Source organism: Lampetra fluviatilis, chromosome 2, assembly GCF_964198595.1.
Source record: "Lampetra fluviatilis chromosome 2, kcLamFluv1.1, whole genome shotgun sequence".
In the NCBI taxonomy this organism is placed as follows: domain Eukaryota; kingdom Metazoa; phylum Chordata; class Hyperoartia; order Petromyzontiformes; family Petromyzontidae; genus Lampetra; species Lampetra fluviatilis.
In genome coordinates this window covers 8,352,501-8,368,192 of record NC_136276.1, presented here as the reverse complement: position 1 = coordinate 8,368,192, position 15,692 = coordinate 8,352,501, and the positions used below count along the sequence as shown (strand labels likewise).

Sequence of the window (15,692 nt, the reverse complement as noted above, 5' to 3'; positions counted from 1 at the left end):
CCCCCTATTCATCATGTAGGGCACCTAGTGCCCCCCCCGCCCATCCCAAGCGAGATGTCATTCGCGTGAGCTCAGCGTCTCTTTATAGACGCGGCCGCCTTGCGTCACGCGCCTGCTTTAGGGGGCAGCGCGTAAGGAGGTTTGGGGGGGTGCAGAGAGCTGACCACGTGCGCGTGCAGCGCAGTTTTGTCGATTCGCTGCTGGATGACGACCTCGTCTCGCCGACCTGTGGGTCCTGGGGGTTACGTGACCCCCCCCCCCCTGTTCCCCATACTTCACCACGCCGGTCGTCGCGCGCTCTCAGACGCGCTTGTGCGGCCGTCTGGAACGCTCTGCCTTAACGATATGAGGAAGCCACCTGGAGCTATGGCACCTTGAAATGAAGGTTGAAAACGAATTTATTTTTAGAACAGCTTTTTGTGTTCAGTTCGTCGTCATTCCCGCGCACCTCCGATTAGCACGGTTGGCTACGTACGGTGCGAAAGAAGTTCAACGTACCTACCATATGTACGGTACGTTGGCAGCCGTGTCGAGAAGTAAAACCCCGCTTGCTTGCCCATCGCCACGTGAATAACCTCTTGTCGTAGCAGCTCTCTCGCTGGTTCAGCAGTTCCACTGCCGGATGAGTTTTTTCCGCTTGAGGACGACCGCTTGTGTTGCGATCGAAACGTCGTGATATTTTTTTTTTTCGACCTACGTGACTTTACCGAAAGAACCAAAGAGTTTGGATTCCTGCAGTCACGAAAGCTTCAACTCAAGATTGAGGCACAGCGAGTTGATCCTCTCACTGCCATGCAGCATGTCGCCTCGTCGCAGCCTATAGCACCTGGTTGTGCATCGCGGACGCCCCGCCCGAGCCACTCACGACTCGGGGCTCAATCTCACCCGCCCTGCCAACGTGCCGAGCGGGGGCCCAACGTTGGCACGAGGTTGGAACCGTCAGTCCATCGTTGGGGCCAAAGCGTTCCACGTTTACTGGGGTCTGTCTTCAGCTTACGTGGTCTGACGCCAATCGGGAGGCATTCACGGGTGATATGATCCCCAGCCTTAGGGAACTGGTCATACATACAAAAAACTAATCATACAACAGATTACACAAACATACAAAGACAAAGTTCCCCCGTGTAGCCTTAACAGACTGTAGGGGCAAGTGCTATTAGCGAGTAGCACCTATGAAGGCCGGGACGGTACGCGAGGGGGTGAGTGGCCAGCACCACGCCCGGCTGCCTTTGTTTCCCCAGTGGCGATGTTTACTACACACCGCACCAGGTACTCATTTGAGGCTGAGTCAACCTAGGGGAGGCCCGGGACCGGTTCAGATAATCGTCACCGGTGTTGGCCGTGAGCGGGAATCGAACTCGGGTCACCGGGTTCGTAGCGCAGCACGCTAACCGCTGCACCACCGCTCCTCACCTCTCTCCACACACCCTGCATTGCTCGAACTCGCCCGCATCACTCAGCGCACACTCGAACGAGCACCCTCCCTCCCTCCCTCGCACCTCCACCGCTCGTCCACGCAAAGCGATGACCACCCACACTGCTCATCATCACAGACTCTGGTGCCGGCCCATCTCCCCACCTTCTCTCTGTACCACCACCACTGGCCACCCACCCCATCCCTCTCACCCGCACCACTACCCACGTACGGCTCGGCACCCACCCACACGGCTAACCCCTCCCGCCGCGCCGCCCTCCCGCTGGCTAAATACGGGGCCCGCGCACGCCGCTCCGCGCTAACGCTGCCGCCGCCGCCTCTCGCTCCCAGGACACCCGACCCCGGCCATGGCCTCTACATTCGGCGGGGCTCCGCGGTTCCTGTCGCGACCGCGGCCCCCGCGTGGCCTCGTCCCTGGCGCGGATGCCACCATCAACTGCAAGATCGCGGGCGAGCCGGCGCCCGTCGTCGTCTGGGAGAAGGGGGGCGAGCGGCTGGGCGCGGGGGGCCGCTACCGGCCCTACGAGGATGGCGACGGCGGCTACGGCCTCGTCATCAGCGAGGTGCGCGGCGACGACAGCGGCCTCTACACGTGCCGCGCCTCCAACGGCGTGGGCGAGGCCTACATGGCCGTGACCCTCAGCGTGCCGGCGGCGGAGGCCCTGGCGGCGGAGGGACCGCCGGGCGTGACCCCGTCCACACGGACACCGCCACCAACACGGACACCGCCACCAACACGGACACCACCAACCACACAGACACCGCCACCAACACAGACACCGCCACCAACACAGACACCGCCAACCACACAGACACCGACAACCACACAGACACCGCCACCAACACAGACACCACCAACCACACAGACACCGCCAACAACACAGACACCACCAACCACACAGACACTGCCAACCACACAGACACCGCCACCACGGACTCTGCCCACTCAATCTCGGCCCACGTCGACGTCAACTCCGAGCCGGATTCGTCCCGCGTTCGAGTCGGCCCCGCGCTCGGTGCACGTCCGCGCCGGTCGCGACGCTGCCTTCTCGTGCCGCGCGTCCGGCCAGCCGCGGCCCCCGCGTGTCGTGGGAGAAGGGCGGCCGCGCCATCGACCACGCCGCGGACGGGGGCGGCCGCTACGCGGTGAGCGAGTCGGCGACGAGCGACGCGGCGTGCACGGCGTCCGTGCTGCGTGTGTACTGCGCTCGTGCGGCGGTCGATGCGGCCGAGATCGTGTGCCGAGCCGCGAACGCGGCCGGGGAGGTCACCACCACGGTGAGGCTCGAGGTGGATGAGGAGGAGGTGGCGGACGACGTGGAGGAGAAGGGGTCTCGTCGCTCGAGGCGAGAGCCCTCGCGGTCACGGGGCAGCTCGGCGTGTCCGCACGCCAATGGCGAGAGAAAGAGTGGCGGTTACGAGGACCGGATAGGTGGTGGTGATGGTGGTGGTGATGATGATGACCACGAATGGCGGAAGCAGAAGGAGGAGGAGGAGGAATACTTTTCGCCTCGGTTACTTGAGGCCAAGCGACGGATGGAAGGTCTGGGTCTGGAATTGAAGAAACTCCGCGACGGGAGCGCGTGTGGGCGAGACGACCTCATCTCGTCCGCACATCGGCATCACAAGCAGCAGCAGCATCATCGCCACCACCGTCATCAACGTCACCACGAACAGCAGCAGCAGCAGGAGCCGCCGCCCGTGAAGCCCATGAGCTACACCATCTCGGAGGGGAAGCACGCCAAGTTCAGCTGCAACGTGACGGGCAAGCCGAGGCCGCGCATCGTCTGGAAGAAGGAGGGACGCGAGCTGGCCGAGGGCCGGCGCCACCTCCTCTACGAGAGCGACGAGGGCCTCTTCGTGCTCAAGGTGCTCTACTGCCGCGCGCGCGACCAGGGCCTCTACACCTGCGAGGCCTCCAACCGCGTCGGCTTCACCTACAGCGCCGTGCAGCTGCACGTCAAAGGTTCAGGAACCCCTCGTCCTCTCCGCGGTTCTGCCGAGCGCTCCGTGTCTTGTCCCGTCCGTTATTATAAAGGGGGGGAGGGGGGGGCGGGGGGGGGGCAGGGTCGCCCGGTGGGGGGAGCAAAAGGGGGCAATTGTCGCCGGGCCTCGCAGTCAAGGGGGCCCTACAACGGTGCCGGTCGTATCGTCGTTGACGGATAAGGGGCCCGCGTGGCACCCTGTCCTCTGGCCGCTCTGTAGACGGGCATGCCGTCACGTTCTGACCCGCCCCTACTGGATATCTGTGGTGGGGAAAAAAGCTTAATAGCTCATCGGATTCCTCCAGTATAAACTGATTCTGACCTGTTCCACTGTATGGCTCACTGAGCTGCCCCCTAGCTAAGCAATCGTTTTTGCCATTTCTTAAATCGCCGTCTACCGAGTGGCATCCGTTGCGTTCCGTCTGCGCGCCTCCCGCTCCTCGCTCTCGCGAGTGCTTCGCCGACCGTCTGCTCCGCCGGCTTGGGTAGGCGCTCGCTAACAGCGACTCCGTGGGCTCCCCCCCCCCCCCCCCCCCCCCCCACTGCCTTAGAGCCACCGTGCCCGTTCCGGAGCCGGCTGCGCGACACGGAGGCGCGGGAGGGCGGCGTCGCCACCCTGGAGTGCGAGGTGGCGCGCGCCGGGGACGAGGCGGCGTGGTTCCTGGAGGAGCGGCGACTGGGGCACTCGGAGAAGCACGCCGTGGAGAGCTCGGGCAAGCTGCGCCGCCTCGTCGTGCGCGACCTCGGCCCCGACGACGACGGGGTGTACGTGTGCGAGACCGCCGACGGGAGCCGCACCGTGGCCGAGCTGAGCGTCACAGGTGGGCCGCAGTAGAAAGGATGGAGCGGGGGGCCTGTGGGGCAGGGCGGGTGGAGCGGACGCGCCGAGCAGGTCCCCCCCCCCGCCCCGCCTCCATTCTCCTTTCCCTGTCCCCGAATGGGCGACTCAAATTGTTGGTGGGGCGGTGCCATTGTAGCCAGAGGGGCGTCAGCGTGGTTCCTTGCACCGGCAACCAAGATACCTGCTTGATACGGCTCTGAACCATTAGGGCCGCAGTGTTGTAACGTGGAGTTGATGTTTTGTGGTTCCTCGACTCCGTATCACAGGTCAGAGAGGCTCCGTATCACGGGTCTAGGCCACATAAAGGTTGTCGGTGGAGGGGCGATGGGGTGCCTGGTCTCCACCGCAGACTGCTTCGGGCCTCAATTCAATCCGAGGGGTCCTAAGAAAAGAAACGGTGGCCTCATAGGGGGGCCTCTCGTGGCATTTTGCCCCAAGCCTCCAAAAAAAAAAAAACTTGCCAGTCCTGGGCGGCCAGTCCGTACTTTTACCTTTACTCGACTTTACACCCCCTGTACTCACCTGCGCTCACCCGCGCTCACCTGCGTTTTCACCCCGGGCAGGCAAGATCGCAAAGCGGCTGCCCCGGCGGGTGAAGGTGGCGGCAGGCGGCGGCGCCGTGCTGGAGGCGGAGGTGGCGCGCTCCGGCGGCCAGGTCCACTGGCTGTGGGCCGGCCGGGAGGTGCGGCCGGAGGACCACGGGGAAGGGGACGACCCCCGCGCCCGGGCCGCGAGGGACGGGGCGAAGCGGCACACGCTCACCCTGCGTGCCCTCGAGCTGCGTGACAGCGGCCCCGTGGTGTTCGTGGCGGACGGATCGCGATCGACCACCCAGCTCCTCGTCGTGGGTGCGGATCGACTGTCGTCGTCGTCGTCGGTTGTTGTTGTCGTCTTTGTTTAGTTCATCAGCAATAACGGCATCATAGAAATAATAATAATAATGGTCGTTGTCATCGTCACCTATTTCATCATCGTCATCAATTGCTTAATTTTTCACGGTTGTGTCATCGTCGCCATCAGTTATTATCATTATTGATAACATCATAATAATCATCATCAGTAGCACGATCACCAGTTAAAAGAAGAAGCAGCAGCATTTTAATTATTTACATTCATAGTTCGTATCATAACAAACATCATCGTCATCATCACAGTCATCATATTTAATTTTAATTGGATTTGTCCCCATTGTCTATGGTGGATCATCACCATCATCAAACACGTTTACATTGTCATCACATCTTCTTCCATAATTGTAACGATCAGAAGCACAATCATGACCCCCCATTTCCAGAATCCGCATCATCGAAGGAGCGGAGAGACGCAGCTTCCCAACAGAACGGGGACGCAACCTCCGAGTCGCGACCACTCGACAACAACATCGACGAAATCGACGGGATCAACGACATCGACAACAACAACAACGACATCGTCAACATTAGCAACAACAGCGGCGGCAGCGGCAGCATGCTGCCCACGCTGGCCGAGCTCACGGACACGAGCGTCACCGTGCGCTGGACTCCGCTGCCGGACGCGCGGGGCTACGCAGTGGAGCGGAACGCGCTCGGCCGCCCCGAGTGGCTGCGCTGCCACGCGGACGAGCTGCTCGCGGAGCCGCGTCTGCTCGTGCGCGTCCCCGAGCGCGCCGAGTACCGCTTCCGCGTGTTCGCGCTGCGCGCCGGAGCCCTCCCCGGCAGCTGCGAGGCCGTGCCAGGCACCGCAACGCTCGGTGAGAACGTGCGGCGGCGAGCGAACCCCTCGGGCCGACGGTTTCGGTGGCCTCCCCGCGCCTACCCGTGGTTTCTCGCGGCTCCCTCCGTGGAAAAAGTGCGTGCGTTACAAATTCTGCAGCATCTTGAGATGCAATGTGACGTGAGTGACGCTTCGTAAAAATGATAACGTTAATCGCTAAGATTTTTTTTACCCCATCAGTTAGTTGGTTATTGACGTCATCTGCACAGATTTTGTAATTGCTATTGCCTCGTGTGTGTGTGGGATCTCTCCGGGTACTTCGGTTTCCTCCCATACACAGAAATACCCAATGAGGCATTGGCCAAACATCCTCACCAGGGCACGCTCCTTAAAAGGTGTCCCGAGACTCGGTGCGGACATTCTGGACAATAACGGACGTTGTCATTCTCGCTGGAATAGTTCACGCGTTTTGAATTTCCCAGTGGAAATTTGGCCGCATAGATGACGCTGTAAAAGCCAACAACAGTGGGGTTTCATGTCCATTGAGATGCGTGGAAACAAACGTGGAGTCAATATCAAACCACCGCATGACTTTAGCCACTCAGCTTACAATCGGCATGTCCTGTGATGACATTAGTCACTGACTGGGTTTTGGAATCATCGTTCTTTCCAATACGCAAAACGTTCCTTCATGGAATTGGCCAAACATCCCTTAGCAGGATCCTGATGAAAGACAGTGTTTCATTTCAGGTTGGTCTGGATAAATGAATAAATAGCATTCTATTTTATTATTACAATTATTGATACACTCTGGGTGGAGCATTGGCACGATGGTCCGCACACTTCGCCATGAACCTGGCGACCCGAGTTCAATTCTTGGCCATGGCTAACATCAGTGGCAGGTGACATCCGAACCGGCTCCTGCGCACCCTTCCAACACTTCACCAGCCCTCAACGACCAGCGCGGTTACGAGCGACACATTGCGTTGACGCCATAGTCCAGCACTTAACAGTCAACCAATCGTGCGCTGTCGCCGCCACCCCCGTGTGCCCCGTGTCTCCTTCCTCGCGCGCAGCCGTGGAACCGGTGGTATTGCGGGCTCCACACGACCTCCGGGTGAGCGAGGGGGAAGACGCCGAGTTCCGGGTGGAGCTCTCACCATCCTCGTCGCCCTCGTCCTCCTGCTGCTGGCTCCTGGACGGGCGGGAGGTGGTGCCAGGCGGTCGCTACGGGATGCGCGCCGAGGGCCACGCGCGCCTCCTCGTCATCCGGGACGTGGACGCAGGCGACAGCGGGGCCCGGGTGGAGTTCCGGTGCGGCGAGGAGCGCGGGCGAGCCGCCACGCTCACCGTCACAGGTGAGCGATGGCAGAGTGGCCACACCGCCCCCTCGTGCGCCGTGCCGGATTTCATAGGCGCTCGCTGACAGCACTTGCCCCAACAGCCTGTGCAGGATACACAGGGTATCTTTGTCTTTGTGTGTGCGTGTGTGTGTGTGCTTGGGTTAGCAAACACGCACACATCAAGTTGGCAGAGTAGGGGACACAGGTGATCCATCTGCCAGCCATCTTCATCAGATAACCCACAACACCAAGGGTATGTTCCATGACCTGCCAGCGAGCCTTTGACACCTTCCAGGGGCAGTGAGCACATTTTCTGGACTTGTTATAAACAGGTTTATACTCACATTCAAGCTGGCACCACCTCAAAAATTCAACGCTGTGCAAAACAGACGTGTATTTGATTTTGTCATGGATGCACCCCTACGCATAACAGCGTACAGCTGTGTGCTGGCGTGCGTGCGTGCGCACAAATTTCACTGAAGACATTTGGAGGCCTCAAGAGTTGAAACGCTCTTATCACGACCGTGACGTTTGGGTGACACACGTCCATAATCCGGCGGTGGGCACTTGGGGCTTTAGATCAAGACGCACGCGGGAGACTTCTATTTTCTCATATAAGTCGGGGAGCGTTACGGACACGTTGGCGAGATAACGGCACGGCTCGCGCGTCTCTGCGCGATCCGTTTTGAGAAGCACGAACACGCTCGACACGCGGCACGTGGGGATTGATCGTGCTGGAGGAGGAACGCAACCCGCGGGTAAATCCAGATCGGATTTCCGATCCTAAATAACACATCCCCGGTGAGAGCCGCTAATGATCACGGTAATGGTACAGAAGCCACGGTTGCAGGGGACGTCTTGCCTTGCATCTTCTCCCGGGGGCATTCAGGCAGCCAGGCCTAATTAGCCGTAGAAAAATAACGGCGTCGTTCCATATCCGCCACCGAACCATGGACGGGGGGGGGCTTGTATATCGGGTGTGCGTTAATGGGATTGAGCGAGCGGATAGAACGAGCAGGGCTAAGAGTGAGCCAGGAGGCGGCCACCTCAACCACTGCAGCACCACCGACGAACTACCATCACACCATCGCCATCGTGCCACTACCACGCGCGTACCACCCCAAGCACCCTGCGATCCTTCATCCAAATAACGACCTCCCCATCTGTTATCGCTCCATCGTCGCACCACCCACCACATCGCTGTCCCATCACTCACCACCCCATTACGAGACGGCCGCTGAGATGTTAACGACCTCGCCTGGTATACAGGAGGTCGTGGGTTCGATCTCGACCCTGACGCCTGCTGTATATTTGAAGTTTGCATGTCTCTCTCCCCACAGTCGTGTGTCTCCGGGTCCTTCGGTTTTTCCCTCAATGTTTAGAAATATGCTTTTTGAGTATTTGGCTGCTGTACATTTCCATGTGATAAGCCACTTCGTTGAGCTACCATTTGTGGCCAGGTCGCTTCTGAAAAAGATCTATAAAAGCTCAGTAGGCCCTACCTGGTAAATTAATTTACCGCCCATCACCACCCAATTATCATAATATATCAACCACCAGCTACCACCCCATTACCATGCTAACCACCACCCATCACCCACAACTCTGTTACCACGCCACACCAGCGCCCAGCAGCCACCACACAAATACCCAGCACTTGCCAAACGTATCCCTATTACCCGATCACTCCACACTCACCATCATCACTTTGACCACCCAGCACCACAGAAACTACTGCTAAGCCCACCGCAACCCACCATCTCACCACCCCCGACACCACCGTGCCCCCCCCCCACCGTGCCCCCCCCCCACCGTGCCCACCCCCCCCCCCCACTGTGCCCCACACCACCGTGCCCCCCCCCACCATGCCTCCCCCACCGTGCCCACCCCCCCCACCGTGCCCCCCCCCCACCGTGCCCCCCTCCACCGTGCCCCCCTCCACCGTGCCCCCCCCCCACCGTGCCCCCCCCACCGTGCCCACCCCCCCTTCACCGTGCCCCCCCCCCACCGTGCCCCCCACACCGTGCCCACCCCCCCCCCCACCGTGCCCCACAGCACCGTGCCCCCCCACCGTGCCCCCACCCCGTCCTTCCCAGGCCGAGGGAGACTCAGAGCCCAAGTCGTGCACAGCTGCAGGGGCTGCAGGGGCAACACGCGAATGTTCACCCCGCGCTGCACTGCCACTCAACCACGGTCCCGATATAGACGCTGCCCGGCGTGCGTGCGAGCGTGCGTAGGGATGTGCCTGGCGTCTGCGTAAGTGTGCGCGAATGTTTGAGCTGTGTGTGTGTGTGTGTGTCACGGTGCGTTTGTGTGAATGCGTGATCTGTGCCCGTGCGTGAGCACGCGTGTTGTGTAACCTGCTGCCCGCGTCTAATTGTGTGTCACCTGCGATTATATGAGCACGTTGCGTTATCCGTGGCTTTAGGAGCATAAGTGGGTTTGTGTGATTGATCACACGCACGGCCACCCACCCACGAAAGTCAAAGATTCCCCTGGTAGCCTTAACCGACTGTTGGGACAAGTGCTGTTAGCGAGCACCTATGAAAGCTGGCACGGCACACGAGTGGGTAGGGTGGCCAGCACCGCGCCCGGCCGCCTTTGTCTCCCCAGTGGCGATGTTTGAGGCCGAGTCGACCCACCCGCACAATGCACACACGCAAGCGCAGATGTCCCCACTGACTCGACAGCTCAGAACCCTGGCGTCGACCAACACCCGGCACTCGTCAGCTCTTGGGTTTCACTCCGACCGGGCCTCGAACCCTGAACCCTCCAGGACACGACACTCGCATCGCTCGTAACCCCGCACCGCCGCAGCCTCTCCCGTGGCAGGAGGTTGGCTCTGAGATTTCGCTCGGAGCGAATTCCAACCCGTCGCGCGTTTCGGGAAGGAATTTATCAGGCGGCATTTCCAGGGCTCGGAGAGTGCAGGGATTGAGTTGATTTGATTCGTTACACGAATCATCGCGTTTAGACAATTGCTCGTATATTTGTACAAGGGGTGATCCGTGGGTGTGCGTGAGAACGGCAGCAACACAAAAGACAAAACACATCGACACTGCAAAGAGTGAGTAACAGGGTCCTTAAGCGACACTGCACAGCTAACGAACGAAGTATTTAACGTTCGTAAACGAAGCACATGTGACGACACAAACAGTGCCAGGATGGTATGGCGGCAAGAGGCCCCAGAAAGAGTTAGGTACATGTGCAAGTCAGCTGTATATTTTAGTCCAACGGTGACATAACCACACGCTAATCAAAACAAAAAACCAGCGCGTGTGGTCAATGCAGACTTGATGCCTTGAAACAGGTATCAATTTGGTGTTTGAACATGTTTACACCTGTTGGGTTGCCAGAACGGGTAAAGCTTATTCTTGTGTATTTCCTTCCCCCCCCTCCCCATCATTTTGATACTGGCATAAAAAAAAGGTCCCATAGCTCTAGGTAGAGGTGCAAGTTTGCTCCCTGTGTTTTGGCCCTAACAGTCGCCACTGGTACCGGGGCGGGGGGGGTGGTCTGCCAGCGGTGGTCGCTCATCGAGGCAAATGCAGGCAGTGAGGGCTCATCATCGCCGGGAGGGGGGGCGGAAAAAAAAACCTTCGGCGATTCGTGAGCCGGAGGGCGACAACTCGCCACCTGTCGCCCGCTGTCGAAGCGTTCACACTTTTTGAGCGAAGCGGTTCCGGCGAAACCCCGCGGAGCCGACGCCGGTGAAGAGATTGACAGTGAGACAAAAGTGAACGCGCTCCGCAGGGTGGCGAGAGGACGGTGGGTTGCGCACTGGGTCGCCCAATGTGCTGCCCCCCCCCCCCCCCTAACTTGTAGCATCGATGGAACAAGCCAACCAGCCCCTAGCTAGCTCCAGCAATAGCCCCTGAACCTAACCAACTATTCAAATTATTCAATTAGGATTATACTGTCCTTAGCAATCTTCCCCACCCCTTCTTTAAAAAAAGAACAACTTTTGGCAGCACCCAACTGGAAAAGAGTCATGAGACTTGGTGAGGCTTTCCTCTGTAAACAAGCGCAATAATAAGCACAAGCCTGCCTTTAACATGCGAGTCAACCAGACACTAGCCATATCTATATCCCCCAATTAAGATAGCCGGCAAGCCCATAGTACTATTCCCTACCCCTGTCCCGTACCATACGAGCCAGATCGTAGCCCAACCTCTAACCAGCTTTCTCCCGTGTCTTCACAACTCCACGCTAATCCCAACCGCCGCTAAAAGGGAACATTCCTTGTTGCCTTCCTATCCATGCCAATCTACCACTAAAATGGAATATTCCGTGTTGTCTCCCCGTCCACGCCAATCCCAGCCATCGCCTAAATGGAACATTCCGGCATTGTCTTCCCATCCATGGCAATCTCACCCACCGCCAGCCTCCCATCACCGCTTTTGGTGACTTAGATGTGAGCCAAAATCTTTGTTTCTAAATCAGCTCAAGCCTCCTGTGAATCACATGACTCCTGTGTGGCCACGCCCACTCGAAATCCCTCAACTCTCCCCACCAACCTGTGAAAACAAGATGCTGCTCAATGCAGCAGCTTCCAGGTCATCGTGTAGCCTCTCCCAATTCTCATTTCCCTGACCCATTTCTCCAACTTTTACATTGCTTTCCCATATGTGTCTTACGTCCCATTCTTTCTCTTCTCTCTTCCCTTTCCCATTCCGTTTTCTATTTCCATACATTATATCATTGACTCTACACCCCTCTTTAGCCGTGTGCCATGGGAAAATAAGTTGATAAGTCATATACTAGTTTCATGCTTTACGCATACATTTCTTGCCGCATTTCAAGAATCGTTTTTTTGAGCAGGGCCTTGTGCTTGGGATGTTTGGCCAGTGTTTGTGCGCGAAAACCAGAGTGCCCAGAGAATACCCATGCCTACAAGATGAGAACACGCAAACTTTATGAAACAGAGAGGGGCTTTTCTAAAATTGCTATGCAAACATATAATAGAGAGACTGGAACAAATAGGGGAATGACATTCGTAGGCTTTGATCTAGGAGTTTCTAAATATAATGATGATGGAGGCAATTCTGATGGACGTCATGAGGATTATGATGATAATGGAGGTCATGATATTGATGATGGTCGTGATGGTGACCTTGAAAGAGGTCACGATGAATTTTATATCAGGATCTCGGTCTTGATAATGATGGTGATGGTCATGATTATGATGTAGTTAATGATAAATAAGTTAAACACGATGATGATGTGCTGGAGGTTACATTGATAGTGATGGACTTCAGAAAAATTATGATGATGAAGTTCAGGACGATGACAATGGCAATTCTCTTGTACTTGCAACAGGCCACCACCTCTCTTTCCCCTCTCCTTCCTTCTCCCGTCTCTCCTCACCCCTCTCTCCTGACCTCTCCTCTCTCCCAGCTGCCCCAGACCTCTTCGTTCGGGACCCGGAGCCGAGTACGGACGTGCGTGTCGAATCGGGGAGCCCCGCGGTGCTCGCGTGCCGCGTGCGTCGCCCCGGATCGCGAGTCCGCTGGCTCGGGCCCGGCGGCATCGACCTCCTCGCCGACAAGCGGCCGCCGCCTCCGTCTCGGGGTCATGGCCACCAGGAGACGGGGGCTGGCGAGGGCAGCGGAGGTGCGAGCAGGAAGGAAGGCGACGAGGAGGAGGAGCAGGGGGAGGTGGAGTTCAGCGAGCGGAGCGAAGGGACGCTGCGAGAGCTGACCGTGCGCACGGCGCGGCCCCGCCACTCGGGGGAGTACGCATGCGCGACGAGCGACGACTCGCTCACCTTCCGGCTGAGCGTTGCGGGTGAGCGAGACGGTGCGACGCGGACGTGCGCGTAGCCATAGCGTTCGTTACAGGATGACGCTGCAGAACTGCGGATATCGCTTCGCAATCACTGCGCACAAAGATCCCAGTGGCGCGGCAGCAGAGGCACCCGGATTCTGTTTTGCCGCGAAACTTACTGGTGACGGAGGTGGTGGTGATAGTGGTGGGGTTGATGGTGGTGGTGGAGACTGTGTTGATAATAATAGCAAATGGTGGTGGTGAAGGTCGTGGAGATGGGAGTGATGCAGATGATGAAGGAGGTAGTGGTGGTACTGGACATTATCGTGGTAGTTTCGGGAGTAATTGATTTTGCACAGTAAAGGGAGATGACAGGAGAGTTTCTGATGATCATCATAATGGAAGTGACGACGACGATGCTGTTTGCGTGCGCGCACAGAGCCGCCCGCGACCTTCGTGTCTCTCGAGGAGACGCTGACGAGCGTGGAGGCTCAGTCTGGCCAGGGGTTTCCACAGTCGCATGCCACGGGGCATTCTCTTGATTTGTCCCGCCTGAGTAGCTGGTGGCCGCATCTCACATGCGTGCCACGGGTTGTTCGGTTGAGCGTGTACCACTGTTTGCGAGGCAGGCCTAATCCGGGGGGGGGTTCGACGGTCGGCTCGCTGGTGAGACGTTCGTTATTGAGGACGTCGCTCGTTCTTTTGAAACTCGGTTGCACTCCAGAAGGGTTTCCGCCATCGTCTCGGGCGGGGCATCGATAGTTTTGGGAGGTCTTCGAGGGTGGGTGGGTTTAGGTTTTTGCTTAAATGCGGTGATGTTCCTGTACACTTTGGCAGAATCTGATCTATTATAGCAAAATAATATTTGACAGTACTGGGAACCTGGATAAAGGAGGGGTTGATGTCAGCATGTCCGTGATGGTTGGAGTCGTTAGTATGGTGCCGAGGTGTTTCGTGTGGCTGCTCTTTGCCCAGACAGGGAGCAGCTCTCTGTGGTAACGGTAGAGTACGCAAGGGTGGTGGAGAACGTGAGGGCGAGGGGAGAGTGCAGAGTGTTCACGTGTTCACTCCCCGTGTCGTTCTCTCACTTCTAGACCACGCTTCTCGTTTGCTTCGTCTTCTCGTGGCCTTTTCGTAGATGCTCTCGATAAGTCACCGTGATCCTTTCGCGTTTAAAAGAGCAATGCGATGATAATGATTTTGGCGATGATTTTGCTGATGGTGGGTGGAAGTCATGAGAGTAAAAAAGTAATGATGATCATGACAATGGCACAGGATGTAAAAATCATATTGTAGTTCATGATGAGGGCAATCATGACATTGATGAGCTACTAATGACGATGCTGTGTTCACGCGCCAACAGAGCCGCCCGCGACCTTCGTGTCTCTCGAGGAGACGCTGACGAGCGTGGAGGCGGTGGAGGGGGAGCGCGCGGAGCTGAGCTGCGTGGTGTCGCGCGGGGACGCGAGCGTCGCGTGGCTCAGGGAGGGACGCGCGCTCTCCGAGCAGCAGCAGCAGCAGCTCGGCCTCCGCCTGGAGGCGTCGGGGACGCTGCGCCGCCTCGTCATCGAGCGCGCGCAGGCGGCGCACGCCGGCGTCTACACGTGCGACACGGGGCACGAGCGCGTGGACTTCACGGTCCGCGTCGCCGGTGAGAGCCCTCCGACCAGCGGTTGTGGATCACATGGGTTGCCTTACATGTCACATGGGTCGCTCTGCTGGAGTTGGGAACACGGTGTTTTTATAACACAGCTCCACATCATGGGTCAGAGAGGTCATCACTTGGACAGGGGTCGCCCCGCAAGTCCAAGTGATGATCACGATGTCAGTCATGATCAGGGAACTGCAACCAAAATAACAAGAAGAGGCATTTTTCTTTTATCAGTATTTCAAGAGCCGCACAATGCAAGTGGATACCAAATGGTCCTTAATGAATAATGTCATGAAGCGGTCCTGAAAGCGCCACGTACGGCTCCGCAGCCGCAGGTTGCTGACCCCTGGCCACGACCATGGCGGAGTTACGGCAAGGGTCGTGATTATTCTTGCGCATTGCTTTTCGATATAGCAACTCATGATCATCAGTCCATGTCCTGCCAGAGGTCGTCTTCCTCATTTTTCCAGGCTCAAAACGGTCCACAGTGTGGTGCTCAGTCTGGCCAGGGGTTTCCACAGTCGCATGCCACGGGGCATTCTCTTGATTTGTCCCGGCTGAGTAGCTGGTGGCCGCATCTCACATGCGTGCCACGGGTTGTTCGGTTGAGCGTGTGCCAAAGTTTGCGAGGCAGGCCTAATCTTGGGGGGGTTCGACGGTCGGCTCGCTGGTGAGACGTCCGTTATTGAGGACGTCGCTCGTTCTTTTGAAACTCGGTTGCACTCCAGAAGGGTTTCCGCCATCGTCTCGGGCGGGGCATCGATAGTTTTGGGAGGTCTTCGAGGGTGGGTGGGTTTAGGTTTTTGCTTAAATGCGGTGATGTTCCTATACACTTTGCCGGAATCTGAGAATTTATAGCGGAAGAATATTTGACAGTACTGGGAACCTGGATAAAGGAGCGGTTGATGTCAGCGTGCCCGTGATGGTTGGAGTCGTTAGCATGGTGCCGAGGTGTTTCGTGTGGCTGCTCTTTGCCCAG

The 15,692-nt window shown here is 57.9% G+C and overlaps 1 protein-coding gene across 1 annotated transcript in view; it reads left to right on the top strand.

Moving 5' to 3' along the window:
• Nucleotides 1-1,727: 1,727 nt before the first annotated feature.
• Nucleotides 1,728-15,692, top strand: part of OBSL1 (obscurin like cytoskeletal adaptor 1) — a 34,398-nt gene continuing 20,433 nt past the window's right edge. Inside the window, 8 exon segments of the mRNA XM_078876241.1 lie at nucleotides 1,728-2,517; nucleotides 2,519-3,401; nucleotides 3,972-4,241; nucleotides 4,825-5,109; nucleotides 5,556-5,990; nucleotides 7,030-7,311; nucleotides 12,694-13,083; nucleotides 14,426-14,713. Of these exon segments, the coding sequence (XP_078732367.1) occupies nucleotides 1,783-2,517; nucleotides 2,519-3,401; nucleotides 3,972-4,241; nucleotides 4,825-5,109; nucleotides 5,556-5,990; nucleotides 7,030-7,311; nucleotides 12,694-13,083; nucleotides 14,426-14,713 (3,568 nt within the window). The 5' untranslated portion in view covers nucleotides 1,728-1,782.